Consider the following 14,427-nt stretch of genomic DNA (forward strand, 5'->3'; position numbering starts at 1 on the left):
CTGCACCAATCAGCGCTGTTCCCGCCTCCTCAAGCCCCGCCCCCTCACCCCTTATGTCAATCAAGCCTCTTCCCGCCTCCTCAAGCCCCGCCCCCAGCGCTCCTGCTCCAATCAAACCTCTTCCCGCCTCCTCAAGCCCCGCCCCCTCCTCCCCCGCACCAATCAGCGCTGTTCCCGCCCCCTCAAGCCCCGCCCCCTCACCTGTCATGTCAATAAAGCCCCTTCCCGCCTCCTCAAGCCCCGCCCCCCGCGCTCCTGCACCAATCAGCGCTGTTCCCGCCCCCCTCAAGCCCCGCCCCCAGCGCTCCTGCACCAACCAGCGCCGTTCCCGCCCGCTCAGGCCCCGCCCCTTCCGGCGTTGCCCCCGCCCCCTGGGCGGTGCCGTGGGAGCGGGAGGCGGCGCTGCCGCTGCTGCGGGGGGTGGCGGCGCCGCTCCGGGGGCGGCGGGAGGCGGAGCGGCTGCTGCGGGCGCTGGGCCGGGCCCGGCCCCTCCCCCGCCTGCCCCACGTCAAACGGCTCCGCGCGGGACCCGGCGGGGAGGAGGCCGCGCTGCTCATCTGCCTCGAGGGGCCTGGGGGTATGGGGGGGGGAGGGCTGAGAGGGGGTACAGGGGGGTACGGGGGGGGGTATTGGGGGGCTGAGGGGGGGGCTTAGGGGGGTATTGGGGGGCATTAGGGGGGCTGAGGGGGGGCTAAGGGGGGTATTGGGGGGCTGAGGGGGGGCTAAGGGGGGTATTGGGGGGCTGAAGGGGAGCTGAGGGGGGTATAGGGGGTATAAGGGGGGGTGTGGGGGGCTGAGGGGGGGCTAAGGGGGGTATTGGGGAGGTATAGGGGGACATTGGGGGGCTAAGGGGGGATTAGGGGGGCTGAGGGGGGTATTGGGGGGCTTGGGGGTGGCTAAGAGGGAGTATTGGGGGGCTAAGGGGGGTATTGGGGGGCTGAGGGGGGGCTAAGGGGGTATAAGGCATATAAGGAGGGCTGGGGGGGTTAAGGGTGGGTATAGGGGAGTTATAGGGGGGCTAAGGGGGGTATTGAGGGGCATAGGGGGGCTAAGGGGGGGATTAGGGGGGCTGAGGGGGGTATTGGGGGGCTTGGGGGGGCTAAGGGGGGTATTCGGGTTCTGAGGGGGGGCTAAGAGGGGGTATTGGGGGGCATTGGGGGGCTGAGAGGGGTATAAGGGGGTATAAGGGGGGTATAGGGGGGCTGAGGGGGGGCTAAGGGGGGTATTGGGGGGCTAAGGGGGGTATTGGGGGGCTGAGAGGGGGGTATGGGGGGCTGAGGGGGAGCTAAGAGGGGGTATTGGGGGTGTAGGGGGACATTGGGGGGTTATAGGGGGACATTGGGGGGCTGGGGGGGCTAAGAGGGGGTATAGAGGGACATTGGGGGGCTAAGGGGGGTGTTGGGGGCTCTAGGGGGACATTGGGGGGGTCTAGGGGAACATTAGGGGGGTCTAGGGGGGCATTAGGGGGGTATAGGGGGACATTGGAGGGGTTATAGAGGGACATTGGGGGGGTCTAGGGGGACATTGGGGGGTATTGGGGGACATTCGGGGGTATTGGGGGACATTAGGGGGACATTGGGGGGTATAGGGGGCAGTGGGGGCATCTAGGGGGACATTAGGGGGGTCTAGGGGGACATTAGGGGGGTCTAGGGGGACATTGGGGGGTCTAGAGGGGTCTAGGGGGACATTGGGGGGTCTAGGGGGACATTAGGGGGGTTTAGGGGGATATTGGGTGGGTATGGGGGACATTAGGGGGGTCTAGGGGGATATTGGGTGGGTATGGGGGACATTAGGGGGGTCTCGGGGGACATTGGGGGGTCTAGGGGGACATTGGGGGGGCATTGGGGGGTTGTGGGGGGGAGGGGCTGCACTGGGAGGGCACTGGGAGCTCTGGGGCCATCCGGCTGTTGGGACCCGGCAGGTTTCGAAGCCACCGCGGGACCCACCACTGGGAGCACTGGGGGCACTGGGAGCACTGGGAATGGCGGCTCGGGGGCCGCGGAACCCGCTGGGGACGCTGGAGCCACCACTGAGGCCACCGGGGACGCTGGAGATGGTGGAGACGTTGGTGCCACCACCAGGGACTCCGGAGATTCCATAATTTCTGGTGCCACCACCAAGGACTCCAGAGATTCCAGAACTTCTGGTGTCACCACCAAGGACACTGGAGATCCCAGAACTCCTGGTGCCACCACCAGGGACACTGAAGATGGTGGAGATGTTGGTGCCACCACCAGGGACTCCAGGGAGTCTGTAGATTCCACAACTTCTGGTGCCACCACCAAGGACACTGGAGATCCCAGAACTCCTGGTGCCACCACCAGGGACACTGGAGATGGTGGAGATGTTGGTGCCACCACCAGGGACTCCAGGGAGTCTGTAGATTCCACAACTTCTGGTGCCACCACCAAGGACACTGGAGATCCCAGAACTCCTGGTGCCACCACCAGGGACACTGGAGATGGTGGAGATGTTGGTGCCACCACCAGGGACTCCAGAGATTCCATAATTTCTGGTGCTACCACCAAGAACACTGGAGATCCCAGAACTCCTGGTGCCACCACTGTGGCCACCAAGGCCTCTGGAGATGATTCCGGACCTCCCGCCGCCCCCGTGGACGCCGCGTTGCCTCCTCTGCCCCCTCTGGAGCTCCTGCTGGGCCCGGAGGTGTCCCCGGAGGGCCTGGGCCCCCCGTTCCGGGTGGCGGTGCCGGCGCGGGTGCCGGCGCCGGGGGCCGAGACGGCGTGGGCGGTGGCCTCGGGGCTGTGGCCTTGGGTGACACGCGGTGGCTCGCAGGAGACGTCGCCGGCGCTGGGCCCCGAGGAGGAGGAGGAGGCGGCCGCCATGATGGAGGTGGCGGTGGCGGCGGCGCGGAGAGGGGCCCGGCGGGGGATGGTGCCGGTGGGAGCCGTCGTGGTGGAGCCGGGGACGCGGAAGGTCTTGGCCGTGGCCCACGACCAGCGCAGGGGACGCCACCCGCTGGCCCACGCCGTCATGGCCGCCCTGGCCGCACTGGCCCGGCGGCAACGGGGCCGGGAGGGAGGGGGCGGTGGAGATGACGTCGATGATGATGGGGTTGATGGTGATGGTCTTGGTGTTGATCATGATGGTGGCGTTGACTGTGGAGCCACCATGGGCCTTGATGTTGACCATGGAGCCACCATGGGTCTTGGCGTTGACGTTGACCGTGGAGCCACCATGGGTCTTGGTGTTGATGTTGACCATGGAGCCACCATTGGCCTTGGCGTTGACGTCGACCATGGAGCCACCATGGGCCTTGGCGTTGATGTTGACCATGGAGCCACCATGGGTCTTGGCCTTGAAGTTGAGCATGGAGCCACCATGGGTCTTGGCGTTGACGTTGACCGTGGAGCCACCATGGGTCTTGGTGTTGACGTTGACCGTGGAGCCACCATGGGCCTTGGCGTTGACGTTGACCATGGAGCCACCATGGGTCTTGGCGTTGACGTTGACCATGGAGCCACCATGGGTCTTGGCGTTGATGTTGACCATGGAGCCACCATGGGCCTTGGCGTTGACGTTGACCATGGAGCCACCATGGGTCTTGGCGTTGACATTGAGTGTGGAGCCACCATGGGCCTTGGCGTTGATCATAATGAAGAAGTCAATCATGGAGCCTCCATTGGCCTTGGTGTTGATCACAATGAAGATCATGGAGCCTCCGTGGGCCTCGGCGTTGATCCCGATGATGCAGCAGATCTTGGCGTTGACCATGGAGTCCCCATTGGCCTTGGCGTTGATCACAATGAAGTAGGAGATCATGGAGCCACCATTGGCCTTGACGTTGATCATGATGAAATAGAAGGTCATGGAGCCTCCATCAGCCTTGACGTTGGTCACGATGATGAAGTAGACCTTGGCGTTGATCATGATAAAGTAGAAGGTCATGGAGCCTCCATCAGCCTTGGCGTTGATCGTGATGAAGTAGAAGATCATGGAACCTCCATCAGCCTTGGCCTTGATCATGATGAAGTAGAAGATCATGGAGCCCCTATTGGCCTTGGCATTGATCATGATGAAGATCATGGAGTCTCCATTGATCATGATGAAGAAGTAGATCATGGAGCCTCCATGGGCCTTGACATTGATCATGGTGAAGAAGTCGATCATGGAGCCTCCATGGGCCTTGGTGTTGATCATGATGATGAAGTAGAAGATCATGGAGCCTCCATTGGCCTTGATGTTGATCATGATGATGAAATAGATCATGGTGTTGACGTTGACTGTGGAGGAGCCTCCATCGGCCTTGGCGTTGATCATGATGATGAAGTAGAAGATCATGGAGCCTCCATCAGCCTTGGTGTTGATCCCGATGAAGATCATGGAGCCTCTGTGGGCCTCGGCGTTGATCCCGATGATGAAGTAGATCATGGCATTGACATTGACCATGGATCCTCCATGGGCCTTGGCGTTGATCATGATGAAGTAGAAGATCATGGAGCCCCTCTTGGCCTTGGTGTTGATCCCGATGAAGATCATGGAGCCGCGGCAGGCGTTGCCGTTGGGCGCGGAGCGGCGGCGCCGTACCTGTGCACGGGCTGCGACGTGTACGTGACGCGGGAGCCGTGCGCGCTGTGCGCCATGGCGCTGCTCCACGCCCGCGCGCGCCGCGTCCTCTTCGGCGTCGCCGCCCCCCAGGGCGCCCTCAGCACCCGCTACGGCCTCCACGGCCGCCGCGCCCTCAACCACCGCTACCGCGTCTACGGCGGCGTCGGCGCCGCCGCCTGCGCCCGCCTGGACAGCCTCGACCGGCAACGCAGCCCACAATAAACCGTCCGCTGGGACCTGGGGGCACTGGGAGAACCTCGGAGAACGTGGGTCTTGGGGTCACGGGGGGAACTGGTGGGACTGGGAGAACCTGGGGGCACTGGGAGGACTGGGAGGACCTGAGAGAACGTGGGTCTTGGGGTCATGGGGGGCACTGGGAGGACCTGAGAGAACGTGGGTCTTGGGGTCATGGGGGGCACTGGGAGGACCTGAGAGAACGTGGGTCTTGGGGTCATGGGGGGCACTGGGAGGACCTGAGAGAACATGGGTCTTGGGGTCACAGGTGGCACTGAGAGGACTGGGGGCACTGGGAGGACTGGGAGAACCTCAGAGAACGTGGGTCTTGGGGTCACGGGTGGGACTGGTGGGACTGGGAGAACCTGGGGGCACTGGGAGGACTGGGAGGACCTGAGAGAACGTGGGTCTTGGGGTCATGGGGGGCACTGGGAGGACCTGAGAGAACGTGGGTCTGGGGGTCATGGGGGGCACTGGGAGGACTGGGGGCACTGGAAGGACCTGAGAGAATGTGGGTCTTGGGGTCCTGGGGGGCACTGGGAGGACTGGGGGGCCTTGGGAGGACCTGAGAGAACGTGGGTCTTGGGGTCATGGGTGGGACTGGGAGAACCTGGGGGCACTGGGAGGACTGGGAGGACCTGAGAGAACGTGGTCTTGGGGTCATGGGGGGCACTGGGAGGACTGGGAGAACCTCAGAGAACTTGTTCTGGGGGTCACAGGTGGGACTGGGAGAACTGGGGGCACTGGGAGGACCTGAGAGAACGTGGGTCTTGGGGTCATGGGGGGCACTGGGAGGACTGGGAGGACCTGAGAGAACGTGGGTCACGGGGGGCACTGGGGCCACTGGGAGCACTGGGGGTGCCAGTAGGGAGCAGGGGGACCCCAGCCGCATCCCAGTAGGGCCCCAGTATGGACCAGTCCACACCAGCAGGCAGCACCCCCCCCCCAGCTCCCCCAAAATGCCAATTTTTTTACCCCAAATCCCCTCAAAATTGCACCAAAAACGCAGCTTTTGCCTTAAATTTTCTCCAATTTCCCCTCAAATTCTCCAAAATCACCTTTTTTTCCCTCAAATCCCTTCACTAATTCCTGAAAAAAGCAACTTTTACCTCATTTTTTCTTCCATTTCCCCTCAAACTCTCCAGAAAATCTATTTTTTCACCCCAAATTCCCTCAAAATTTCACCAAAAATGCAACTTTTACCTCAAATCTTCTCAAATTTCCCCTCAAATTCTCAAAAATCACCTTTTTTCCCTCAAATCCCTTTGCTAATTCCTGAAAAAAGCAACTTTTACCTCAAATTTTCTCCGATTTCCCTTCAAACTCCCCCAAATTCATTTTTTAACCCCAAATCCCCTCAAAATTTCACCAAAAATGCAGCTTTTACCTCAAATTTTCTCCAATTTCCCCTCAAATCCTCCAAAATCACCTTTTTTCCCCTCAAATCCCTTCACTAATTCCTGAAAAAAGCAACTTTTACCTCAAATTTTCTCCGATTTCCCCTCAAACTCCCCAAAATCCCCCTTTTTAACCCCAAATCCCCTCAAAATTTCACCAAAAACGCAGCTTTTACCTCAAATTTTCTCCAATTTCCCCTCAAATCCTCCAAAATCACCTTTTTTCCCTCAAATCCCTTCACTAATTCCTGAAAAAATCAACTTTTACCTCAAATCTTCTCAAATTTCCCCTCAAATCCTCCAAAATCACCTTTTTCCCCTCAAATCCCTTCGCTAATTCCTGAAAAAAGCAACTTTTACCTCAAATTTTCTCCGATTTCCCCTCAAACTCCCCAAAATTCCCTTTTTCACCCCAAATCCCCTCAAAATTTCACCAAAAATGCAGCTTTTACCTCAAATTTTCTCCAATTTCCCTTCAAATTCTCAAAAATCACCTTTTTCCCCTCAAATCCCTTCACTAATTCCTGAAAAAAGCAACTTTTACCTCAAATTTTCTCCGATTTCCCCTCAAACTCCCCAAATCCCCCTTTTTAACCCCAAATCCCCTCAAAATTTCACCAAAAACGCAGCTTTTACCTCAAATCTTCTCAAATTTCCCCTCAAATTCTCCAAAATCACATTTTTTCCCTCAAATCCCTTCACTAATTCCTGAAAAAATCAACTTTTACCTCAAATCTTCTCAAATTTCCCCTCACATTCTCCAAAATCACCTTTTTTCCCTCAAATCCCTTCGCTAATTCCTAAAAAAAGCAACTTTTACCTCAAATTTTCTCAGATTTCCCCTCAAACTCCCCAAAATTCCCTTTTTAACCCCAAATCCCCTCAAAATTTCACCAAAAACGCAGCTTTTACCTCAAATTTTCTCCAATTTCCCCTCAAACTCCCCCCAAATCCCCCTTTTTAACCCCAAAATCCCCTTGACTCCAACCACTTTGCTGTGTTCGGGGCCTTTATTGCTGTGGGGCCCCCACTAGCCCCGTGGCCACCACTAGCCCCGTGGCCACCGCTCGCTGTGGGTCACTCCGTGAGTCCATCCCTGGGCCACCCCGTGTGGCCTGGTGGCCCCCACTAGCCCCGTGGCCACCATGTTCCCCACTAGCCCTGTGGCCACCATGGCCCCCAGTAGCCCAGTGGCCACTACTAGCCCCATGCCCCCACTAGCCCCGTGGTCCCCACTAGCCCCATGACCCCACTAGCCCCATGACCCCACTAGCCCCATGTCCCCCACTAGCCCCGTGTCCCCCACTAGCCCTGTGGCCACCATGTCCCCCAGTAGCCCAGTGGCCACCACCACCCCCATGTCCCCCACTAGCCCCGTGGCCACCATGTCCCCCGGTAGCCCAGTGGTCACCACCACCCCCATGTCCCCCACTAGCCCTGTGGCCACCACCAGCCCCGTGGCTTCCACCACCCCCATGTCCCCCAGTAGCCCCATGTCCCCCACTAGCCCTGTGGCCACCATGTCCCCCAGTAGCCTGGTGGCCACCACCACCCCCATGTCCCCCAGTAGCCCCATGTCCCCCACTAGCCCTGTGGCCACCATGTCCCCCAGTAGCCTGGTGGCCACCACCACCCCCATGTCCCCCAGTAGCCCACTGGCCCCCACTAGCCCCATGTCCCCCACTAGCCCAGTGGTCCCCACTAGCTCGGTGGCCCCCACTAGCCCTGTGTCCCCCATGTCCCCCCAGTAGCCCTGTGGCCACCACCAGCCCCATGTCCCCCCAGTAGCCCAGTGGCCACCACCACCCCCATGACCCCGCTAGCCCCATGTCCCCCACTAGCCCGGTGGCCCCACTAGCCTGGTGGCCACCACTAGCCCCATGACCCCACTAGCCCCATGTCCCCCCACTAGCCCCATGTCCCCCACTAGCCCCGTGGCCACCATGTCCCCCACTAGCCCGGTGGCCTTCACCACCCCCACGTCCCCCACTAGCCTGGTGGCCCCCGCTAGCCCTGTGGCCACCATGTCCCCCATGTCCCCCCAGTAGCCTGGTGGCCACCACCACCCCCATGTCCCCCCACTAGCCCAGTGGTCCCCACTAGCCCTGTGTCCCCCCACTAGCCCTGTGTCCCCCATGTCCCCCACTAGCCCCGTGGCCACCATGTCCCCCAGTAGCCTGGTGGCCACCACTAGCCCAGTGGTCCCCACTAGCCCCGTGGCCACCATGTCCCCCCACTAGCCCAGTGGTCCCCACTAGCCCTGTGTCCCCCATGTCCCCCCACTAGCCCCGTGGCCACCATGTCCCCCACTAGCCCAGTGGTCCCCATGTCCCCCCAGTAGCCCTGTGTACCCCACTAGCCCGGTGGCCACCCCCACCCCCATGTCCCCCACTAGCCCCATGTCCCCCATGTCCCCCAGTAGTCCCGTGGCCACCACGTCCCCCACTAGCCCCATGTCCCCCCACTAGCCCAGTGGCCACCACCACCCCCATATCCCCCACTAGCCCCATGTCCCCCATGTCCCCCACTAGCCCGGTGGCCACCGCGTCCCCCCAGTAGCCCGGTGGCCCCCACTAGCCGCGCGGCTGCCACCCCCCTCGGAGGCACCACTCGCGGGCGTTGTGGAACATGCGGAGCCAGGGGCTGCGGTGGCCTCGGCGGGGCCAGCCGGGGGGCCACCAGGGCCACTGCCAGGTAGCCACGGCTCGCTCGGGGTGGGGCATGGCGGCCAGGTGGCGGCCGCAGGGCGAGCAGAGGGCGGCCGCCGCGCCCCCCGACCCGTTGGGGTTCAGCGGGTAGCGGCCCGTGGGGCGCCCCGCGTCGTCCACGTAGCGCAGCGGCACTAGCCCCGCGGCTAGCGAGGCCTCCAGGGTGGCCGCCGACCGGAACTGGAAGCGGCCTGCCGGGGAAAACCAGCAGAAACCAGTAAGGAACCAGTAGGAACCAGTAAGGAACCAGCAGAAACCAGTAAGGAACCAGTAGGAACCAATAGGAACCAGTAAGGAACCAGTAGGAACCAGTAGGAACCAATAGGAACCAATAGGAACCAATAGGAACCAGTAAGGAACCAATAGGAACCAATAGGAACCAATAGGAACCAGTAAGGAACCAATAGGAATCAATAGGAACCAGTAAGGAATCAATAGGAACCAATAGGAACCAGTAAGGAACCAATAGGAACCAGTAAGGAACCAATAGGAACCAATAGGAACCAGTAAGGAATCAATAGGAACCAATAGGAACCAGTAAGGAATCAATAGGAACCAATAGGAACCAGTAAGGAATCAATAGGAACCAATAGGAACCAGTAAGGAACCAATAGGAACCAGTAAGGAACCAATAGGAACCAATAGGAACCAATAGGAACCAGTAAGGAATCAATAGGAACCAATAGGAACCAGTAAGGAGCCAATAGGAACCAATAGGAACCAGTAGGAACCAGTAAGGAATCAATAGGAACCAATAGGAACCAGTAAGGAACCAATAGGAACCAGTAAGGAACCAATAGGAACCAATAGGAACCAATAGGAACCAGTAAGGAATCAATAGGAACCAATAGGAACCAGTAAGGAGCCAATAGGAACCAATAGGAACCAGTAGGAACCAGTAAGGAATCAATAGGAACCAATAGGAACCAGTAAGGAGCCAATAGGAACCAGTAAGGAACCAATAGGAACCAGTAAGGAATCAATAGGAACCAATAGGAACCAGTAAGGAGCCAATAGGAACCAATAGGAACCAGTAGGAACCAATAGGAACCAATAGGAATCAATAGGAACCAGTAAGGAATCAATAGGAATCAGGAGAGAGGGAGCCCGGTTCAGCCAGAGAGGCCTCCCAGTGTCTCCCAGTGCCTCCCAGTATTTCCCAGTGCCCCATTCATCACTCCCAGTGCCTCCCAGTCCCCTCCCAGTCCCCCATTCATCACTCCCAGTGCCTCTTAGCGCCCCATTCATCACTCCCAGTCCCTCCCAGTCCCTCCCAGTCCCCTCCCAGTCCCTCCCAGTCCCCTCCCAGTCCCTCCCAGTCCCCTCCCAGTCCCTCCCAGTCCCTCCCAGTCCCCTCCCAGTCCCTCCCAGTCCCCTCCCAGTCCCTCCCAGTCCCCTCCCAGTCCCTCCCAGTCCCTCCCAGCCCCTCCCAGTCCCTCCCAGTGCCCTCCCAGGGCCTCCCAGTCCCCTCCCAGTCCCTCCCAGTCCCTCCCAGTCTGTCCCAGTGCTCCCAGTGCTCACCCTCTCCGTGGGCGACCCAGACCCCGAGCCGGGCCCCCTCCATCCCCCGCAGCATCAGCGCCGGCCCCGGCTCCACTCGCACCGACACGAAGCGCGACTCGAAGCGCCCCGAGACGTTGGGGCTCAGCACCACCTCGGGGGGGGCCCCCGGGGACCCTGCGCCCCCCCCAAAAACCATCAGGGACCCCCCCCAAAACCGAGATCCGCCCCCCCCGGGACCCCCAAAACCCACAGGGACCCCCCCAAAACTGAGATTCCCCCACCAGAGAACCCCAAAACCCACAGGGACCCCCCTAAACCCTACAAGGACCCCCCAAAACCCACAAGGACCCCCCTATAAACCCAGACTCCCCCCCAAGGGAGCCCCCAAAACCCACAGGGACCCCCAAAACCCACAGGGACCCCCCCAAAACTGAGATACCCCCCCCAAAACCGAGACCCCCTCCCCAGGGACCCCCCCAAAAATGAGATACCTGCCCCCAAAACCGAGATACTCCCCCCCGGGACCCCCAAAACCCACAGGGACCCCCCCAAAACCCACAGGGACCCCCCCAAAACTGAGATACCCCCCCCAAAACCAGGATACTCCCCCCCGGGACCCCCAAAACCCACAGGGACCCCCAAAACCCACAGGGAACCCCCCCAAAACCCAGAATCCCCCCCCTGGGACCCCCAAAACCCACAGGGAACCCCCCAAAACTGAGACCTTCCCCCCCCAGGGACCCCCAAAACCCACGGGGACCCCCTCAAAACCCACAGGGACTCCCCTAAAACCCAGAATCCACCCCCCAGGGACCCCCAAAACCCACAGGGACCCCCCCAAAACTGAGATCTACCCCACCAGGGACCCCCAAAACCCACAGGGACCCCCCCAAAACCGAGATCCGTCCCCCCCGGGACCCCAAAACCCACAGGGACCCCCCCAAAACCGAGATCCCCCCACCAGAGAACCCCCCAAAACCCACAGGGACCCCCCTAAAACCCAGAATCCCCCCCAAGGGAACCCCCCAAAACCCACAGGGACCCCCTTAAAACCCACAAGGACCCCCCAAAACCCACAAGGACCCCCCTATAAACCCAGACTCCCCCCCAAGGGAGCCCCCAAAACCCACAGGGACCCCCCCAAAACCCACAGGGACCCCCAAAACCCACAGGGACCCCCCCAAAACTGAGATACCCCCCCCCAAAACCGAGACACCCCCCCCCCCCAGGGACCCCCCCAAAAATGAGATACCTGCCCCCAAAACCGAGATACTCCCCCCCGGGACCCCCAAAACCCACAGGGACCCCCCCAAAACAGGGATACACCCCCCCGGGACCCCCAAAACCCACAGGGAACCCCCCCAAAACCGAGATCCCCCCCCCAAGGGACCCCCAAAACCCACAGGGACCCCCCCAAAACCCACAGGGAACCCCTCAAAACCCACAGGAACCTCCCCCAAAACCGAGATACCCCCCCCAGGGACCCCCAAAACCCACAGGGAACCCCCCAAAACTGAGACCTTCCCCCCCCAGGGACCCCCAAAATCCACAGGGAACCCCCCAAAACTGAGACCTTCCCCCCCCAGGGACCCCCAAAACCCACGGGGACCCCCTCAAAACCCACAGGGACCCCCCCAAACCGAGATACCCCCCCCCGGGACCCCCAAAACCCACAGGGACCACCCCAAAACCCCAACCCAACAAGGCTTTGAGGTGGAACCCATGGAGAACGTTGAGGTTGAAGGTTCCACCAAGGGTTCCTCCAGCACCCAAGGGACCCCAACTCATTCTAGGACCCCCCCCCCACCCCTGGGACCCCCCCAGCACCCATGGGACCCCCCAAAACCCATGGGACCCCCCGAAACCCCCATTAAGGGGGGGTCCAACCCAACCCAACAGGGCTTTGAGGTGGAACCCATGGAGAACGTTGAGGTTGAAGGTTCCACCGAGGGTTCCTCCAGCACCCATGGGACCCCAACTCATTTTAGGAGCCCCCCCTCACCCCTGGGACCCCCCCAGCACCCCTGGGACCCCCCCAAACCCACCAGAGGAGCCGCCGACCCAGCCGAGCAGGGCCATGAGCTGGCAGCCGTTGCAGACGCCGAGGCTGAAGGTGTCCGGGCGGTGGCGGAACCTCTCGAGAACCTCACGGGCTCGAGGGTTGAAGAGGACGGCGGCCGCCCAGCCTGGAAAAAGGGGAAAAGGGGGGGTCAGGACACCCCAAAAATGGGGGACAGCCCACCCACCCGGCACCCTCAAAACCAAGGAACCCCAAAAGGTGGAGAAGATCAAGTCCAAGGAGGCTCAAAAGGAAGGGAAGACGAAGCCTGGAGGAGCTCGAAGCTGAGGAACCTCAAAACATGGAGGAGCTCAAACCCAAGGAACCTCAGAACCTGGAGAACCTCAAACCCTGGAGAACCTCAAACCCTGGAGAACCTCAAACCCTGGAGAACCTCAGAACCTGGAGAACCTCAAACCCTGAAGAACCTCAAACCCTGGAGAACCTCAAACCCAAGGAACCTCAAACCCTGGAGAACCTCAAACCCTGGAGAACCTCAAACCCAAGGAACCTCAAACCCAAGGAACCTCAAACCCTGGAGAACCCCAAACCCTGGAGAACCCCAAGACTAAGGAACCTCAAACCCTGGAGAACCTGAAACCCAAGGAACCTCAAACCTTGGAAAATCTCAAACCCAAGGAACCTCAAACCCTGGAGAACCCCAAACCCTGGAGACCCTCAAACCCAAGGAACCTCAAATGCTGGAGAACCTGAAAACCAGGGAACCTCAAACCCTGGAGAACCTCAAACCCAAGGAACCCCAAACCCTGGAGAACCCCAAACCCTGGAGAACCTCAAACCCAAGGAACCTCAAACCCTGGAGAACCCCAAACCCTGGAGAACCTCAAACCCAAGGAACCTCAAACCCTGGAGAACCTCAAACCCTGGAGAGCCTCAAACCCAAGGAACCACAAACCCTGGAGCACCTCAAACCCTGGAGCACCTCAAACCCTGGAGAACCTCAAACCCTGGAGAACCTCAAAGCCTGGAGAACCTCAAACCCTGGAGACCCTCAAACCCAAGGAACCTCAAACCCTGGAGAACCTCAAACCCAAGGAACCTCAAACCCTGGAGCCCCTCAAAGCCGGGAGCCCCCCTCGCACCCTTGGCCGAGCCCAGGACGTCGGCGAAGCTGAAGCCCCCGACGAAGACGACGCCGCGGAAACCATCGAGGGTGGCGGAGCCCGAGCACAGGTCCTGGGTGGTGACGTCCCACACCTGGGGGGACACGGACACCGCGGGGGGACAGACGGACGCCGGGAGCCACGGCCACGGGGCCAGGGACACCCAGGGACACACGGACACGGGGATGGGGACACCGAGGGACACACGGACACGGGGACAGGGACACACGGACATGGGGACAGGGACACCGAGGGACACACGGACATGGGGATGGGGACACCCAGGGACACACGGACACGGGGCCAGGGACACCCAGGGACACACGGACACGGGGACGGGGACACCGAGGGACACACGGACACGGGGACGGGGACACCGAGGGACACACGGACATGGGGACAGGGACACCGAGGGACACACGGACATGGGGACAGGGACACACGGACACGGGGACAGGGACACCGAGGGACACACGGACATGGGGACAGGGACACCGGGGGACACATGGACATGGGGACGGGGACACCCAGGGACACACGGACACGGGGACAGGGACACTGAGGGACACACGGCCACGGGGACAGGGACACCCAGGGACACAGGGACATGGGGACGGGGACACCCAGGGACACACGGACATGGGGACGGGGACACACGGACATGGGGACAGGGACACCGAGGGACACACGGACATGGGGACAGGGACACACGGACATGGGGACAGGGACACCCAGGGACACACGGACACGGGGACAGGGACACTGAGGGACACAAGGACATGGGGACAGGGACACCCAGGGACACAGGGACATGGGGACGGGGACACCCAGGG

The 14,427-nt window shown here is 60.8% G+C and overlaps 2 protein-coding genes across 2 annotated transcripts in view; one reads left to right on the top strand and one right to left on the bottom strand.

Annotated features, from left to right (window-relative positions):
• Positions 1–340: 340 nt before the first annotated feature.
• LOC138734766 (fibroin heavy chain-like) lies at positions 341–4,819 on the top strand (the record flags this gene model as incomplete). Its single annotated transcript, XM_069882569.1, has 2 exons — positions 341–577; positions 1,922–4,819. Coding segments are annotated over 2 exons (3,107 nt in total), but the record flags the coding sequence as incomplete, so codon positions are not given.
• A 3,928-nt stretch (positions 4,820–8,747) lies between these two features.
• Positions 8,748–14,427, bottom strand: part of PFAS (phosphoribosylformylglycinamidine synthase) — a 50,777-nt gene continuing 45,097 nt past the window's right edge. Inside the window, exons 26-29 of the mRNA XM_069882576.1 lie at positions 13,574–13,688; positions 12,457–12,597; positions 10,430–10,585; positions 8,748–9,099 (exon numbers count right to left, since the gene is read on the bottom strand). Coding sequence (XP_069738677.1) covers positions 8,774–9,099; positions 10,430–10,585; positions 12,457–12,597; positions 13,574–13,688 — 738 coding nt within the window. The 3' untranslated portion in view covers positions 8,748–8,773. The remainder of the gene's footprint in view (positions 9,100–10,429; positions 10,586–12,456; positions 12,598–13,573; positions 13,689–14,427) is intronic.

The sequence above is a fragment of the Phaenicophaeus curvirostris genome, unplaced genomic scaffold (genome assembly GCF_032191515.1).
Source record: "Phaenicophaeus curvirostris isolate KB17595 unplaced genomic scaffold, BPBGC_Pcur_1.0 scaffold_213, whole genome shotgun sequence".
Lineage (NCBI taxonomy): Eukaryota > Metazoa > Chordata > Aves > Cuculiformes > Cuculidae > Phaenicophaeus > Phaenicophaeus curvirostris.